The 15503-nt window shown below is 44.7% G+C and overlaps 1 protein-coding gene across 1 annotated transcript in view; it reads right to left on the bottom strand.

Moving 5' to 3' along the window:
• The window catches only part of POLQ (DNA polymerase theta), a 117974-nt gene that overhangs the window by 12076 nt on the left and 90395 nt on the right, over window positions 1-15503 (bottom strand). The window contains 7 exon segments of the mRNA XM_073617496.1: window positions 2763-2872; window positions 3498-3593; window positions 3595-3622; window positions 4559-4733; window positions 5872-6009; window positions 8396-8589; window positions 10012-10252. Coding sequence (XP_073473597.1) covers window positions 2763-2872; window positions 3498-3593; window positions 3595-3622; window positions 4559-4733; window positions 5872-6009; window positions 8396-8589; window positions 10012-10252 — 982 coding nt within the window.

Below are 15503 nucleotides of genomic sequence, written 5' to 3'. Positions count from 1 at the left end.
TTATATAGAGGAATCAGGACCTCCTTCCTTCTGCTGGCGACCCCTCTAGTGATATATAAAGATCTATATAGAGGAATCAGGACCTCCTTCCTCCTGCTAGTGACCCTTCTAATGATATAAAGATCTAAATAGAGGAATCAGGACCTCCTTCCTCCTGCTGGTGGTCCCTCTAGTCATATAAAGATCTATATAGAGGAATCAGGACCTCCTTCCTATGATATAAAGATCTATATAGAGGAATCAGGACCTCCTTCCTATGATATAAAGATTTATATAGAGGAATCAGGACCTCCTTCCTTCTGCTGGCGACCCCTCTAGTGATATATAAAGATCTATATAGAGGAATCAGGACCTCCTTCCTTCTGCTGGTGACCCCTCTAGTGATATAAAGATTTATATAGAGGAATCAGGACCTCCTTCATCCTGCTGGTGACCACTCTAGTCATATATAGATCTACAGTGGGGCAAAAAAGTATTTAGTCACCACCAATTGTGCAAGTTCTCCCACTTAAAAAGATGAGAGAGGCCTGTAATTGTCATCATAGGTATACCTCAACTATGAGAGACAAAATGTGGAAACAAATCCAGACAAATCACATTGTCTGATTTTTGAAAGAATTTATTTGTAAATTATGGTGGAAAATAAGTATTTGGTCTCCTACAAACAAGCAAGATTTCTGGCTCTCACAGACCTGTATCTTCTTCTTTAAGAGGCTCCTCTGTCCTCCACTCATTACCTGTATTAATGGCACCTGTTTGAACTTGTTATCAGTATAAAAGACACCTGTCCACAACCTCAGTCACACTCCAAACTCCACTATGGTGAAGACCAAAGAGCTGTCGAAGGACACCAGAAACAAAAATTGTAGACCTGCACCAGGCTGGGAAGACTGAATCTGCAATAGGCAAGCAGCTTGGAGTGAAGAAATCAGCTGTGGGAGCCATAATTAGAAAATGGAAGACATACAAGACCACTGATAATCTCCCTCAATCTGGGGCTCCACGCAAGATCTCACCCTGTGTGGTCAAAATGATCATAAGAACGGTGAGCAAAAATCCCAGAACCACACGGGGGACCTAGTGAATGACCTGCAGAGAGCTGGGACCAACGTAACAAAGGCTACCATCAGTAACAAACTACGCCGCCAGGGACTCAGATCCTGCAGTGCCAGACATGTCCCCCTGCTTAAGCCAGTAAATGTCCGGGCCCATCTGAGGTTTGCTAGAGAGCATTTGGATGATCCCGAAGAGGACTGGGAGAATGTCATATGGTCAGATGAAACCAAAGTAGAACTGTTAGGTAGAAACACAACTCGCCGTGTTTGGAGGAGAGAGAATGCTGAGTTGAAACCAAAGAACACCATACCTACTGTGAATCATGGGGGTGGCAACATCATGCTTTGGGGCTGTTTCTCTGCAAAGGGAACAGGACAATTGATCCGTGTACATGAAAGAATGAATGGGACCATATATCGTGAGATTTTGAGTGCAAACCTCTTCCCATCATCAAGGGCATTGAGGATGAAACGTGGCTGGGTCTTTCAGCATGACAATGATCCCAAACACACCGCCCAGGCAACAAAGGAGTGGCTTCGTAAGAAGCATTTCAAGGTCCTGGAGAGGTCTAGCCAGTCTCCAGATCTCAACCCCATAGAAAACCTTTGGAGGGAGTTGAAAGTCCGTGTTGCCCAGCGACCGCCCCAAAACATCACTGCTCTAGAGGAGATCTGCATGGAGGAATGGGCCAAAATACCAGCAACAGTGTGTGACAACCTTGTGAAGACTTACAGAAAACGTTTGACCTCTGTCATTGCCAACAAAGGATATATAACAAAGTATTGAGATGAACTTTTGATATTGACCAAATACTTATTTTCCACCATAATTTGCAAATAAATTCTTTCAAAAATCAGACAATGTGATTGTCTGGATTTGTTTCCACATTTTGTCTCTCATAGTTGAGGTATACCTAAATGACAATTACAGGCCTCTCTCATCTTTTTAAGTGGGAGAACTTGCACAATTGATGGCTGACTAAATACTTTTTTGCCCCACTGTATATAGAGGAATCAGGATCTCCTTCCTCCTGCTGGAGATATCACCATTGATATAAAGATCTATATAGAGCACCTTCCGGTGTTCCTTCTAGAGATGACTAAAGATCTATTTAACCCCAAGTCTTTTCACATTCCCCACTGCCTGGCCATGCTGTTTGCTCATTATACAGTCATCCTATACAAGCACTCTTAAATCTTTTCCCTCTGTTGCTCTGGCCAACACTGTACCCACAAAATTGTACTCCATCAGAGGATTCTTTTTCCATAAATGCATCATTTTGTATACAGAAACATTGAACTGCAGTTTCATTGCTTTGTCTAATCGTCCAGCAATGACAAATCATGTTCCATAGTATAAATACCTCCAGGAACATCAACCTCTATTGCACACCTTTGTTATCCCCAGCAAAAACAAACACATACCAAGCCCACCAAATCTTCAGTTAAATCCCTTACAAACAGATTCAATGAAACAGGACCTAGTACAGAGCCTGGTGGTACACCACTAATGACTGGCCTTCAAATGAACCCGCATTTATAACCATGGTGGTTTTCATTGGATGGGATTCTCTGACGGTCGACCAATGGAATGGAATGGAATGTCTATTGAACAGGATGTGGTGGAAGAGGAGGGTCAGAAAAGAAAAAGGCTCCTCACCAAGAAATAGCATCTATTATATGGAGCTCTGATATGAATGGAGTTACCTGAGAATGGGATGAAGGCGTGTCGCATGCTGACGAAGAATGACACCCCCTTCTCCGCTGGGATCTGATCTGCCTGGAGTTTTGGCACTGCAAACTTTTTCTTCTTACCCCTGAAAAGAAATAAAACTTTAAAGCATGCGGCTATGTCACAGACATGTGAGGGTAAACACAGCGAAAGATATGTCCCTGATAAATGATGGGAGGGCAGCGACCCCCCCCCCCCCCCCCTCCATCCTCCGGTGTGTTGAGATCCCATGAGGTTCCCATCCTGAGGTGACGAAGATGCACTAACAAAATGCTTATGTCATCAGTGTATGTAGCCGGTCCTTTACAAAGTACAGTCATTTACCATTGGAACCGGGATGTTCTGACTTCTCAGCTTATTACAGAGGATGCAAATTCACTGCTGATTATATGGTTGAACCTCAGGGTCAGAAAAAAACAAGAAGCCCCTATTGGTGGGACTTTTATGGCACTAGGATCATATACTAGATACTATACAGAAGATTTGATTCAAAAACACATTTTATTTGTACATTGCTAAATAAAAGAAAACACCAAACAGTGTATACACATGGTATGAACAGCTATTGATACATCAACTGTAAGGATAATAAAGATACAGTAAGATTTCCTCCACCTCAGGGGTCAGCCAATCAGAATTCACTAACACAAAACACAACACAGCTCATGTACAATCCCATACTGATTATGTGCTTATAAATCTACTATTACCGATTCTTTGATAGATTGGAGGGCCCCGGGTCCTGGGATGGAGGACTCTCTTCAACCAATCGAGGCATTTCAATTTCAAAATCCTTGGGAACATTCGATATTTGGCTCAGTGAAACTCACACGACCTGAAAGGTGATCGTAAAAAAAAAAAAGAAAAGAAATATAAAAATGGAAGATCTGCAAACAACACGTCTTTTCTTTAGAAAAAGTGCAAAACAGCATGGCAAGTATAGTCCTCCCTGAGCTGCCAATGTGATTGGTGATTCACAAGCTGAGGATGGTGCTCATCATTTCACCATATATATCTTGGATTTATCTTGGAACTTCAATTGTGTTGCTTGACAGATGTGCCATCTCTGGCTGGGTGCTATGAACTGTTACTTACAAGCACAAGAACTTATCTGTGACCAGAAATTAACCCCATCCATCAATAGGATCACCAGGCCCTACCACAAACACACTATTTATATATAAGAATATACGGTAGCTATTTTGCATAATATAGGGGAATATTTTTTTACTATGAGAAAAAGGTGTATGTGTAATTTTAGGTGTTTGTTGTGATTGTGGTACCAATTTTAATATATGGATTTGTATATATACGATTTCTGATAAATCAATAAAGTGACAATTTAATATAGTCCAGTGAGTTGCTATCTATCTATATATATATTATATATATATCTATATATATAGATAGATATATATCTATCTATATATATATATATATATATATATAGATAGATATATATATCTATCTATATATATATAGATAGATATATATATACTGTTTTTTCCTCTGGTGGTTGAATCAGATTTTTAAACTCAGTTTTTCAGATTTAGAAATATCTATATTTATCTATCTATACACTGTACACACACACACACACACCATACAGATTTAGATTCAGAATTAAGTTGTTTTGTACATTTATATCCAGCGAGCAGATGGTGTTCTTGGATCCTCTCACATATTTTACAGTGTGTCCTTACTTCCCGTTGTATGGAGCACTCAGTAGCTCAAGCTAAAATTTACACAAGGGAATTAGTTGGAAGCTCACCTGTAGCGGTGTGCGTTTGGGAGACGGGGTAGATTCGCTCCATGTCCAGTGTCTGGCTATAGCTCTTCTCTCTCTGTAGTGGAAAGACGACTTTGGTTATGGCGTTGGTGATTCTCTTCCATTCCAGGATGAGGCCAGGAAGAGGGTGGAGAGGCTTCAACTTCTCTAGAACGTCCTGATGGAAGAGGACAGACGGATCATTAAAGTGGAACTGAGCTCTACAAGTTTTTGTGCGCTTCAGCAGGCTCCCTGTATCCGTGCGACCAGTCCAGCCACTCACAGCTGCAGTCACATGCTTGCTATCTCCACAAACAATGCGGTGTTAGCAGGCCTGCATTGTATGTGATGGTGTAAAGGGGCCGACCAAAGGCTGGAACTTTGAGGGGAGGAAGACAGTGCTGGAACCTATTGAACGGTGAATAGAACAGGGCCTTTTCCTTGCAGTAGGGAGTGGGCACTGTAGAGGTATTTTTGGGTTCCAGACTGGAGTTCAGCTTTAATATTAAGTCTTTGGACTATGTTCCTCTGCTCCTATAATTCACATAGAGATTGTTTTTGTTTATATAGTGTGAATGCACATTAAAAGCGGAGGTCCGCCCACCCCTGCAAAAATTTAAACCCAGCAGCTATACATACTGCAGCTGCTGACTTTTAATAATAGGACACTTACCTGTCCTGGAGTTCAGCGATGACGGCACCGCAGCTAATGTTTCCATCAGCGGTCGGGTGCTGCCGCCGTCATTGCCGGTAAGGGAACCTGGCAGTGAAGCATTACAGCTTCATGCCGGGTCCCTACTGCGCATGTGCAAGGCACCGCTGCGCTCTCCTACTGGCCCGGCCGCAGGGGAAGGTGGAGGGAGGCGAGCTGCTGACGTAATTCGCCGTGGAGCGGTTATCTGGAAGTGGGGACAGGGTACCCTGTCAATGACAGGTATCTGCTCCCACCCCTGAAAGGTGCCAAATGTGGCAACGGGGGGGGGGGGGGGGGGGGGGGGACAAATGAGCAGAAGTTCAACTTTTGGGTGGGTGGAACTCCGCTTTAAATACCTGGTGATCCTGCCAGTCCCTTTGGCTTTCTTTTAGTTTCCTGACCATGCTAATCACGGGAGCAGATTTGTGCTAGCATGGTAATTTCTGTCCTTCATCTGCTAACTAGACTTACAGGACACCATGCCGACGCACAGGGGGGGGGCAAGTAGTCCTGAAATCAAACCTGTGACCTCATACACTGAATGGAACAGGTAACACATTTTACAGCAACACTCTTGTCTTTTACCAGATCAATAAACTGATATTACATATTCCTTGGATACCTTTACAGTGCTGAATTGCTTGCTGAGTCGGACTCGGTTTCCATTGATGGCCGCCCTCCTGGTGTAGCCCAGAGTCTTCTTGTTCCCCTGACCTTTCACATCTCCGTTGGGAGGGAGTTTAAGCTCGATGAACAGGACCTGAATACACAAACAGGATGTAGGAAGTGAACGAAAATATCACAAAATTTTTTTTAAAAAAACACACCGCATCCACAATAACAGACCCTGGAATGCCAAGGTTGCAACCCATCCATGAACAGACCATATAGAGCAGATTACAGAATGGCTGAGCCAGGATGAGGCAGAAAACGGAGATCAGCAAGTGAATGAGAAACACAACACAGAATTACAGGTAATGGGAGAAGCAAAGAGGACCTGTTTCAGATTTCAGCACAAGGAAGAGCTTGTTGAATCAGAAAATAGATTTTTATTGTGTGGGCTCCAAATACATGGGTGCAGCACACCTGAGGGCCTGACACAATGGACAAAATAGTCCATTGTACCTCCATTGGGCTTCAAAACATAGGTCACCATCTGGGAAGGGTTTAAAAGGTAGGAGTCACCAGGATCAAAGATATACATACACTATACATACTGTATATACAGTATATAGTCTAAGTTCTTTCATACCCCAACTTCTAGTCAAGAGCAAGGCATATTCTAAGGGATAGGCCCCACTGAGACCACTGTTACAGCTCAATGCTCATTATGCCCCTGCTCCCCAGTAGTGCCATCACCTCATCACTTAATATGCCCTCCCTGCTCCTCTTACCTCTCCCTTGAGTAGATATTCCCAGTTCATCCATTCGAAGATGCAATGTGAACAGCAGCATCCCTCATTGCAGTGAGTGGGGAGGTGATCTGTAGTCCACACAGAAACTGGGAACAATGTTAACTGATGTGTGTCTGTGTTACTATGGCTATTCTGGTGATTTTTATAGCACAGATATGTGAATTGTTACATTTTAGACCATATATTGTTTAGAAGCCAAGGATCCCCCATGTACATGCTAATGAACCTGTTGGACTGGTTCATGGAGCTCAGGATAGGAAATGATGCTACAGGTAGTAGGTGGTGGAGAGAGGATGTGGACAACCATGTGCTCAAGACAAAGGATCCCTAGGAAGAGTTGTTTGCAGGACTCTGAGAAGGAAGGAGCCATAAGAAGACTCCATCAAATGCCCACGTTAAGTAGATGTTAGTATGCTTACTCCATACATTGTACATGCTTATTTGTTAGGAAGGATAGATAGCTTGTGCATGTTGTGAGCATATTTTATAATATTTATCAGTCTTGTACTATATTCCTATAATTGTAATAGTTTGTATGAACAGCATTTGTTTAGTAGAAGCACATTAATACACTACAGAGGTTTCTATGCTTCCTTGCTTTACTGCAAAGTGACCTTAACCACTTCGCGCAAAATCACGTACCTGTACATCATTTGGTTGTAGTTGTTATACCAGGGTGATGCCTGCAGCGGCAGACATCACCAGGTACCATTTTTTAGAGCTAGCGATCGGCTATCTCACAATAACAACCGATGAGGATAATGAGCCGCTCAGCCGTTATCATAACGAGCCGGAGGGGACATCCCCCTCCCTCCCGCTGCTCTGCCCGACTCCCGTCCCAACAGGAGTGACCATCCGCCACGTCTGCCTGTTGTGTGGAGTCCCAAACGAAGCCGGAAACGGCTTTGAACGGGTCTCCGATGTAAAAACACAGAAGCGACGTCACTTCCGGTTTACTCGGCTGCCACTGACGCCGATTTAAAAAAAAAAATGACAGTATTCCAAAATGCAGATTTTGGCGTTCTGAATACTTTGAAGTGCAAAGGAGGGATTTACGCATACGTAAGTCGTAGTCCGCAAATATAAACAGTGTTCAAATCACACATGTGAGGTATCGCCGCGATCGTTTTAGCAAAATACCTCCTCTGTAACTTTAAACAAGTAACTGTTAGGAGAAAAAAAATTAAATGTCACCTATGGAGATTTTTTTTTTTTTAACAGATAATGATTAATTCAAATAATACTCAAATGCAATGGTACACAAATTAGTTTCCAACACATAAGAACTTCATGTAAAGGCACAGAACATACTTATAACACTACTAGTATACATGACTATACTACCCTACCCCAAGGGGGAGGGGGGGGGGCAGTGGAGGGGGAAAGGAAGGACCTTGCTTATGGAGGTTTAAAAGCGTGACATGTTAGGGATCGATTTACTCGGTGTAACATCATCTTTCACAATATGCAAAAAATATATAACTTTCTAGCAAAAACTACTGATTTTAACTTGTAAGCAGCAACAAGTGTAAAAAATAGGCTTTGGGCTGAAGTGGTTCATAGAAGCAAAACCGCGCCACAAGCAGAGAGCGAATAGGAGAAGGTCATTGTTAGGGTTACAAGAAGGAAGTGAAAATTATAATGTCAGCACAGGCTCTTTGTTTTATATTCGCTGACATCACAGTGCTGGGATAATCCCACCCATAAGATGGATGGAGGATTGTCTGGTACCTGCGCGACATCGTCCGGACTGGTCAGGGAGAAGCTGTGCCCAGCCAGCTGGTAGGCCTGAGCCTCGATCTCGTTCAGCTTGGCCTGCATGACGTGTTTCTGGGTCTCGCATTCCTCTGTACTGAATCCGATACCGTTCAGCTCCAGGAGGGCCAGGCAGTACTGAGTGGGCATCTCCACATTGCGGAATACATCTGAGGATGGACAAGACAGATAAACATCACAGATTATTTCTGGGGGAGTTACCAGTCCAGATGATTTTAAAGGCCAGCTCCATTCAAAACTCAACAGGTAAGTGGTGTCATCGATTGTTTATTTTGTTTTGTGAAGCAACATCAAAATTATCCACAATAAGTGAGCGGAGAAACCAGAAATGCAGAGTGTGCAGGAAGGCCAGCCAGTGCTGAAGGAAAATGCGAAGTGGAAGCTTTCCCCACAGTGATTTGTGTCTCTGCCATACCCACAATAGTGAGATTTCCTGCAGTAGTTTGTGTCTCTGCCCCTCCCACTATGGTAAGATTTTTTGCAGTAGTTTGTGTGTCTGCCCCTCCACAATGGTGAGATTTCCTGCAGTAGTTTGTGTGTCTACCCCTCCCACAATGGGGAGATTTCCTGCAGTAGTTTGTGTCTCTGCCCCTCCCACAATGGTGAGGTTTCCTGCAGTAGTTTGTGTCTCTGCCCCTCCCACAATGGGGAGATTTCCCTGCAGCAGTTTGTGTCTCTGCCCCTCCCACAATGGGGAGATTTCCCTGCAGTAGTTTGTCTCTGCCCCTCCCACAATGGGGAGATTTCCCTGCAGTAGTTTGTCTCTGCCCCTCCCACAATGGGGAGATTTCCCTGCAGTAGTTTGTGTCTCTGCCCCTCCCACAATGGGGAGATTTCCCTGCAGCAGTTTGTGTCTCTGCCCCTCCCACAATGGGGAGATTTCCCTGCAGTAGTTTGTCTCTGCCCCTCCCACAATGGGGAGATTTCCCTGCAGTAGTTTGTCTCTGCCCCTCCCACAATGGGGAGATTTCCCTGCAGCAGTTTGTGTCTCTGCCCCCCCCACAATGGGGAGATTTCCCTGCAGTAGTTTGTCTCTGCCCCTCCCACAATGGGGAGATTTCCCTGCAGTAGTTTGTGTCTCTGCCCCTCCCACAATGGTGAGGTTTCATGCAGTAGTTTGTGTCTCTGCCCCTCCCACAATGGCGAGGTTTCCTGCAGTAGTTTGTGTCTCTGCCCCTCTCACAATAGTGATGTTTCATGCAGTAGTTTGTGTCTCTGCCTGCCTGTGACTGGGCCTTTAATTAATCTGCTTGCACATCCTGCAACCTGTAGTAAAGCTAATACACAAAGAAAAATATGGGGATATGCTCCTTCTTAGGAATCTAAATCAAGTGAGCTGTCTGGCTCTATGACAATTCTTTGAGTCGCTGACGCAGGACAAGTATGCAGCCAGTGAAGTCACAAGTCAAGCTTATTCCAGGTCACAGATCCAGTAGAAATAAAGACTTCAGAGAGGACATAGACAAAAAGAAATGGACTTGGAAAACATTCTAGAGAGCCCATTACACCAACTCAAGAGATCTGTTGGAGAATATCCCCTTCAAGATGAGAGGGGGAGGAGTCGTCATTACCTTGTAGCTTCTCTCTTTCTATTAGCCCGTTCAGCTTGGCCATGATGCTGAAGACGAGAACGGATTCTATGGCTGCCCTGTAGCGCCCCGACTGGTCACCATCAGCACAGAGTCCCAGGCTCTGAACTCCCTGGCCAGTTCCAACTCCATCCAGCAGGGGGAGCTCATGCGGCAGGAAGTTTGCCACCATGTTGTGAATGGTTCGTTCCTTGGAGCCGGGATCCAGCAACCAGCAGGCCACCTGCAGAATAAGAATTGTAGTTACAGGAAATTCTCCAGTTTCAGGTTTCATTGCACCAATGGCACTTTATGAAAGGGACGGGCCAGGGACAGTCGGGGGGGGGGGGGGGGGGGGTAGCTAGATGACGCCCTCCAGACAGGAAATGGGGTAGGCTCTGACTTGCTCCAGGTTCTAATGTACATTGTGGGAACCTCACACTATGCAGTGAATGCGGAATACAGTAAAACTTCGGTTTGAGAGTAACTTGGTTTGAGTGCGTTTTGCAAGACAAGCAAAATTTTTAAATAATTTTTGACTTGATATACAAGCGATGTCTTGATATACAAGTAGCGTCATGTCACAAGTGAGTATAAAAGAGAAAAGAGGCGCCTACAAGTGTAACAATATGGTTACATTAAATGAAGGTACAACATGTAGTAACTCCTCTCTTCTCGTTTATACTCTGGAGTTCCTCCTGGATTTTGCTTCTAATCCCCTTGTGGAGGCTTCTATTTGTAGATGGACATTTTATGGTTGCACAACCTGGTCACATCGCTATGATCGTTTTATATGGACTATAAACTGAAGGACTTATGAATAAATGGTTGTGGAACAAATCATTTGAGTTTCCATTATTTCTTATGGGGAAATTCGCTTTGATATACAAGTGCTTTGGATTACAAGCATGCTTCCAGGAAACAAATGATGCTCACAATCCAAGGTTTTACTGTAAGTAATTTTATTACTGGAGAGAAGAGATTGTACAACTAGTAAAACAGAAATAAAAAACGGGATCAGTACTGTTTTGGAGCAGATCACAGTGCTGCTGATCTGCTCCAGCCTCTTTCAGCCGTTTCTTGCCTACATGTACTCGCTGCCCAGTTCTCACCTGCTGGCCTACAGAAATGCTCCCCCTACATTATGGAGATGAGGAGGGGGGAGGGATTTTATGGATGGGGAGGGGTTATGGAGATGAGGAGAGAGGGAGAGATTTTGCGAAAGGGGAGGGGTTATAGAGACAACGAGAGGGAGGGGTTACGGGAATAGGGAGAGGTTATAGAGACAAGGAGAGGGAGGGGTTAGGAATGGGGAGGGGTTATAGAGACAAGGAGAGGGAGGGATTATGAAGATGAGGAGAGAAGGGGGGATTTTGGGAAAGGGGAGGGGTTAGAGAGACAAGGAGAGGGAGGCATTATGGGAATGGGGAGGGGTTATAGAGACAAGGAGAGGGAGATTTTGGGATAGAGTATAGTTGTATTAAAAGTTATATATTAAATTATAACAGTTTTGCTCCAGTGGAAATAGACTTCTGGGGAGGTGTTATGGAGATGAGGAGGGGGGAGAAATTTTGGGAATGGGGAGGGGTTATAGAGACAAGGAGAAGAAGGGATTTGGAATAGGAAGGGGTTATGGAGTTGAGGAGAGAGGGAGGGAGGAATGGCAAGTGGTTATAAAGAGGAGAGGGAGGGATTTGGAATGGGGAGGGGTTACGGAGATGGAGAGAGGGAGGGGTTTTAGGAATGGGGAGAGGTTATAGAGACAAGGAGAGGGAGGGGTTATGGAGATGAGGAGAGGGGGATTTTGGGATAGGTTATAGTTATATTAAAAGTTATATATAAAATTATAACAGTTTTAGTCAAAGTGGAAATAGACTTCTGTGGATGTGTTATGGAGATGAGGAGAGGGAGAAATTTGAGGAATGGGGAGGGATTATTGAGACAAGGAGAAGAAAGGATTTGGAATGGGGAGGGGTTATGTAGAAGAGAAGAGAGGGAGGGATTTGGGGAATGGGGAGGGGTTATAGCGACAAGGAGAAGAAGGGATTTGGAATGGGGAGGGGGTTATGGAGTTGAGGAGAGAGGGAGGGATTTGGGGGAAGGGGAGATGGAGATGAGGAGAGAGGGAGGGAGGGATTTGGGGGAAGGAGATGAGGAGAGAGGGAGAGATTTGGGGGAAGGGGAGATGGAGATGAGGAGAGAGGGAGGGATTTGGGGGAAGGGGAGAGGTTAGAGAGACAAGGGGAGAGGAAGGCATTATGGGATTGGGGAGGGGTTACAGAGACTAGGAGAGGGGGAATCTGGGAAAAAAGGAGGGGCTATAAAGAAATGGTAAGGGAGGGATTTGGGGAATGGGGAGGGGTTATGAATATAAGGAGAGGGAGGAATTTGGGTAATGGGGAAAGGTTATAAAGACAAGGTAAGGGAGGGATTTGGGGAATGGGGTGGGGTTATGGAGATGAGGAGAGGGAGGGATTTGGGGAATGGGGAGTGGTTATGGAGATGAGAGGGGTTCTAGAGGCAAAACATAGGATGATGTGCATGTACTCCAGAGTTGTATTGAATGTTTTTTTTTTTATTATCCCCAGAAATACACATTAAATGTGCTGATTTATAGAGGAGAAGAGACAGGTAGCAGTTAATTAGATGCGGACAGATCTGTTCGGTCTTTGATGAGATAATCCAATAAACCTTCACTAGCGATAAGCTGATTGCAGGAGGAGACTGAGATTAATCCCGAAGTGAATCCATCTGGTGATCGCACTGATCCCCGTCCTCATCAGGCGTGAGAACCGTAGAGCGGAGCCATGGAAGGTCACACTACCTGATAAATCTTCTCTCATCAGCCGGGATCCTCATTACACATGTAAAACCCTCCGATGGTGGGAGAGCCGGAGCGACAAGAGAGATGAGCAAAAGCTGCTTTTATCAATCTTAAAGGAAAACTCCACTTTTATAAAATAAAGATTATTTATGCGCAATATAATAATAAAAAAAAAACATTCAGTACATCCCTGCAATGGTTTGTCCCTTTAACTTTTTTGCTGCCCTATAAGCAGAGACCCTGGAAAATAAAATGGTGGCCCTAAAAGGTTTATTCAGTAAAGAGAACTTCAGCTAAACAAGGAAAGAAAAGGAGGGACCCCGAAGTGGGGGGTGGGGCAATCACTTATGGGAACTATCATGTAAAGGGGAACTCGGACTCTGATGTAAGGAAGTTTCTATGATTGGTTGTTAGGATGCTGGTGGCCCTAGCAACCAATGATGGTACAATGACAGGGCAGCCAAGAAAATTTGCTAATTTGTACTGGTGCCTGAAGTGAGTGGGGGCATTGTGGATGTTGGAGAGAGAAAGGAAACCATAGGCTGAGCTGATGTAATTCTGCTGGGGTCTCTCATGTAAGCAGGGACTTTGAATGGGACCCTGAAGTGAAGACTCTGATGGGGACACTAATGCAAAGGGTGGCTCTGATGTAAGGAGGTAGTCTGTTGGGGACTCCCATGCAAGAAGGAACTCAAAACAGGATACTGAAGTAAAGGGGGGGGAGACACTGGTAGGACTCTGATGTAAGAAAGACTTCCACGGTTGGACGCTAGGATGCTGGTGGTCTTGGTTGCTAGCAAGCAATGATGGTACAATGAAAGCACAACCAGGGAAACCTGCACTTGATACCTGAGGGGAGAGAGCGTTGTGGAGGTTGGAAAGAAATGGAGACCGTACTGTGACCTGAATCCGGGACCCTACGAGGAACCTTGATGTAAGGGGGGGGACACTGAACAGGACCGTGAAGGAAGCAAGGACTCTCATGGAAGGGCAAATTCTGACTGGGGCTCTGATGTGAGGGGGGGGCTAGGGACACCAATGTAAGCAGAGACTCTAAATGGGACCACTGGAGATCACGAATGGGAACTCTCATGTAAGGGCGGACTCTGACTGAGGTTCTGATGCAAGAAGGGCTCTAAAGTAAGGGAGGCGTTCATGATTGGTTGTTAGGATGGTGGCAGTTGTAACAACCAACAATGCTACAATAACAGCGTAGCCAGGGGAACCTGCAATGTAGACTGGAGAGGGGTGGTTGTGTACGTTGGGGAGAAACAGAGTGTTGGAAGGCAACATGGTTTAATATCATATTTCTGGCATTTCATTCCCTGGTTGATACAGGCAGATGGCCCCAAGTTGGAATGTAACCAGTTACATTCCAGAGCTTTGTAGCATATCAGAATCTGCATCTGAGAGCTTGGCTCCGGGCCGACTGGTATGATAACACACTGCAAGCACTCTTCAAAGAGAGCCATGGCTGCCAGGATGATTGATGATGGTGGGTGACAAAGATCAAAGGATCAATAGGCACATAGAGATGATACATGGACAATGCTGCCCCTAGAGGCCAATACAGCAGGACGGACAGTAATATAGGATATTAAGAGGACTACCTCTTGGCAATATCTCATTGGACAGGAGACCAGTGGGGGTGGTTATGAATGGGTCTGAATTAATGTATAAAAGGGGCATACAGGAGGGAATTCGTCCCTTTTTTGCTGATGGCTCTTACCTGATGGTTCTGAGCCTCATGGCCATCTCTTTTTGCCATCTGAGCTCAGCGGACGAAAGCATTGTGATAAATATCTGATGTTTTTGTTTTATATGTTCTGGTGTTATATGCTTTGTAATATCTTTCTTTAGTATTTTCATGTTAGCGTTTTTTTTTTTCTTGGGAAATAAATAAGACTTTGTTTTATTAAGCAGTGTGCTTAGTTTCATAGCTAATCTTGTATTATAGTGATATCAACAGTAACATGTGATCAGAGTTTTAATAGACTAGCTAACTAGGGGAATAGACAAGTTAATACATAGGTGCAATAAATAGAGGGGATTCCTAACCACCCTCAAATAATATTTATTGTACCAATTACTTCACAGACTATAGGCCATGGGTGCTCAACCTGTGGCCCTTCAACTGTTACGAAACTACAAGTCCCATTAAGCATTGCAAGGCTGACATTTACTAGCATGACTCCCAAAGGAGGAGGCATGGTGGGACTTGTAGTTCTGTCACAGGTTGAGCACCTATGCCGTAGGCCAACCTAAAGACCTGTGTGAGAAGCCGCTGACATTAGCTGAGGGCCAGATAAAATCTTGCAGCGGCCGTAGTTTGGAGACCCCCCAAGCCCTAACAGAAAACCCGGATGACAGTAAAAATCCAAATGGAATCTTACCCTTCCCCACCCTATATAAAAAAAAAAAAAAAGTTTGGCCCAACATGAAAACTAATTTCTGGGCAAATATTCACCCCCCCCGCCTCGTGAAGCCCCATTTCCTTCTGCGGGGGGGGGGGGGGGGCTGCTAATCCAGCACTGTAAATGTGGTCCCTGACGCGGTCCCCTTGCACGGATGTCACCCCTCTTCAGGATCCCGCCTCAGGACAGGAGGAAAGGAGACTCGTGACTTGAGCATCACATGACAAGAGGTTTAGGGGAGATAAAAGGGCATTTGA

Source organism: Aquarana catesbeiana, linkage group LG02, assembly GCF_042186555.1.
Source record: "Aquarana catesbeiana isolate 2022-GZ linkage group LG02, ASM4218655v1, whole genome shotgun sequence".
Taxonomy (NCBI): Eukaryota; Metazoa; Chordata; class Amphibia; order Anura; family Ranidae; genus Aquarana; species Aquarana catesbeiana.
The sequence above is the reverse complement of the archived record's forward strand: the minus strand, read 5'-3'. Positions and strand labels throughout refer to the sequence as shown.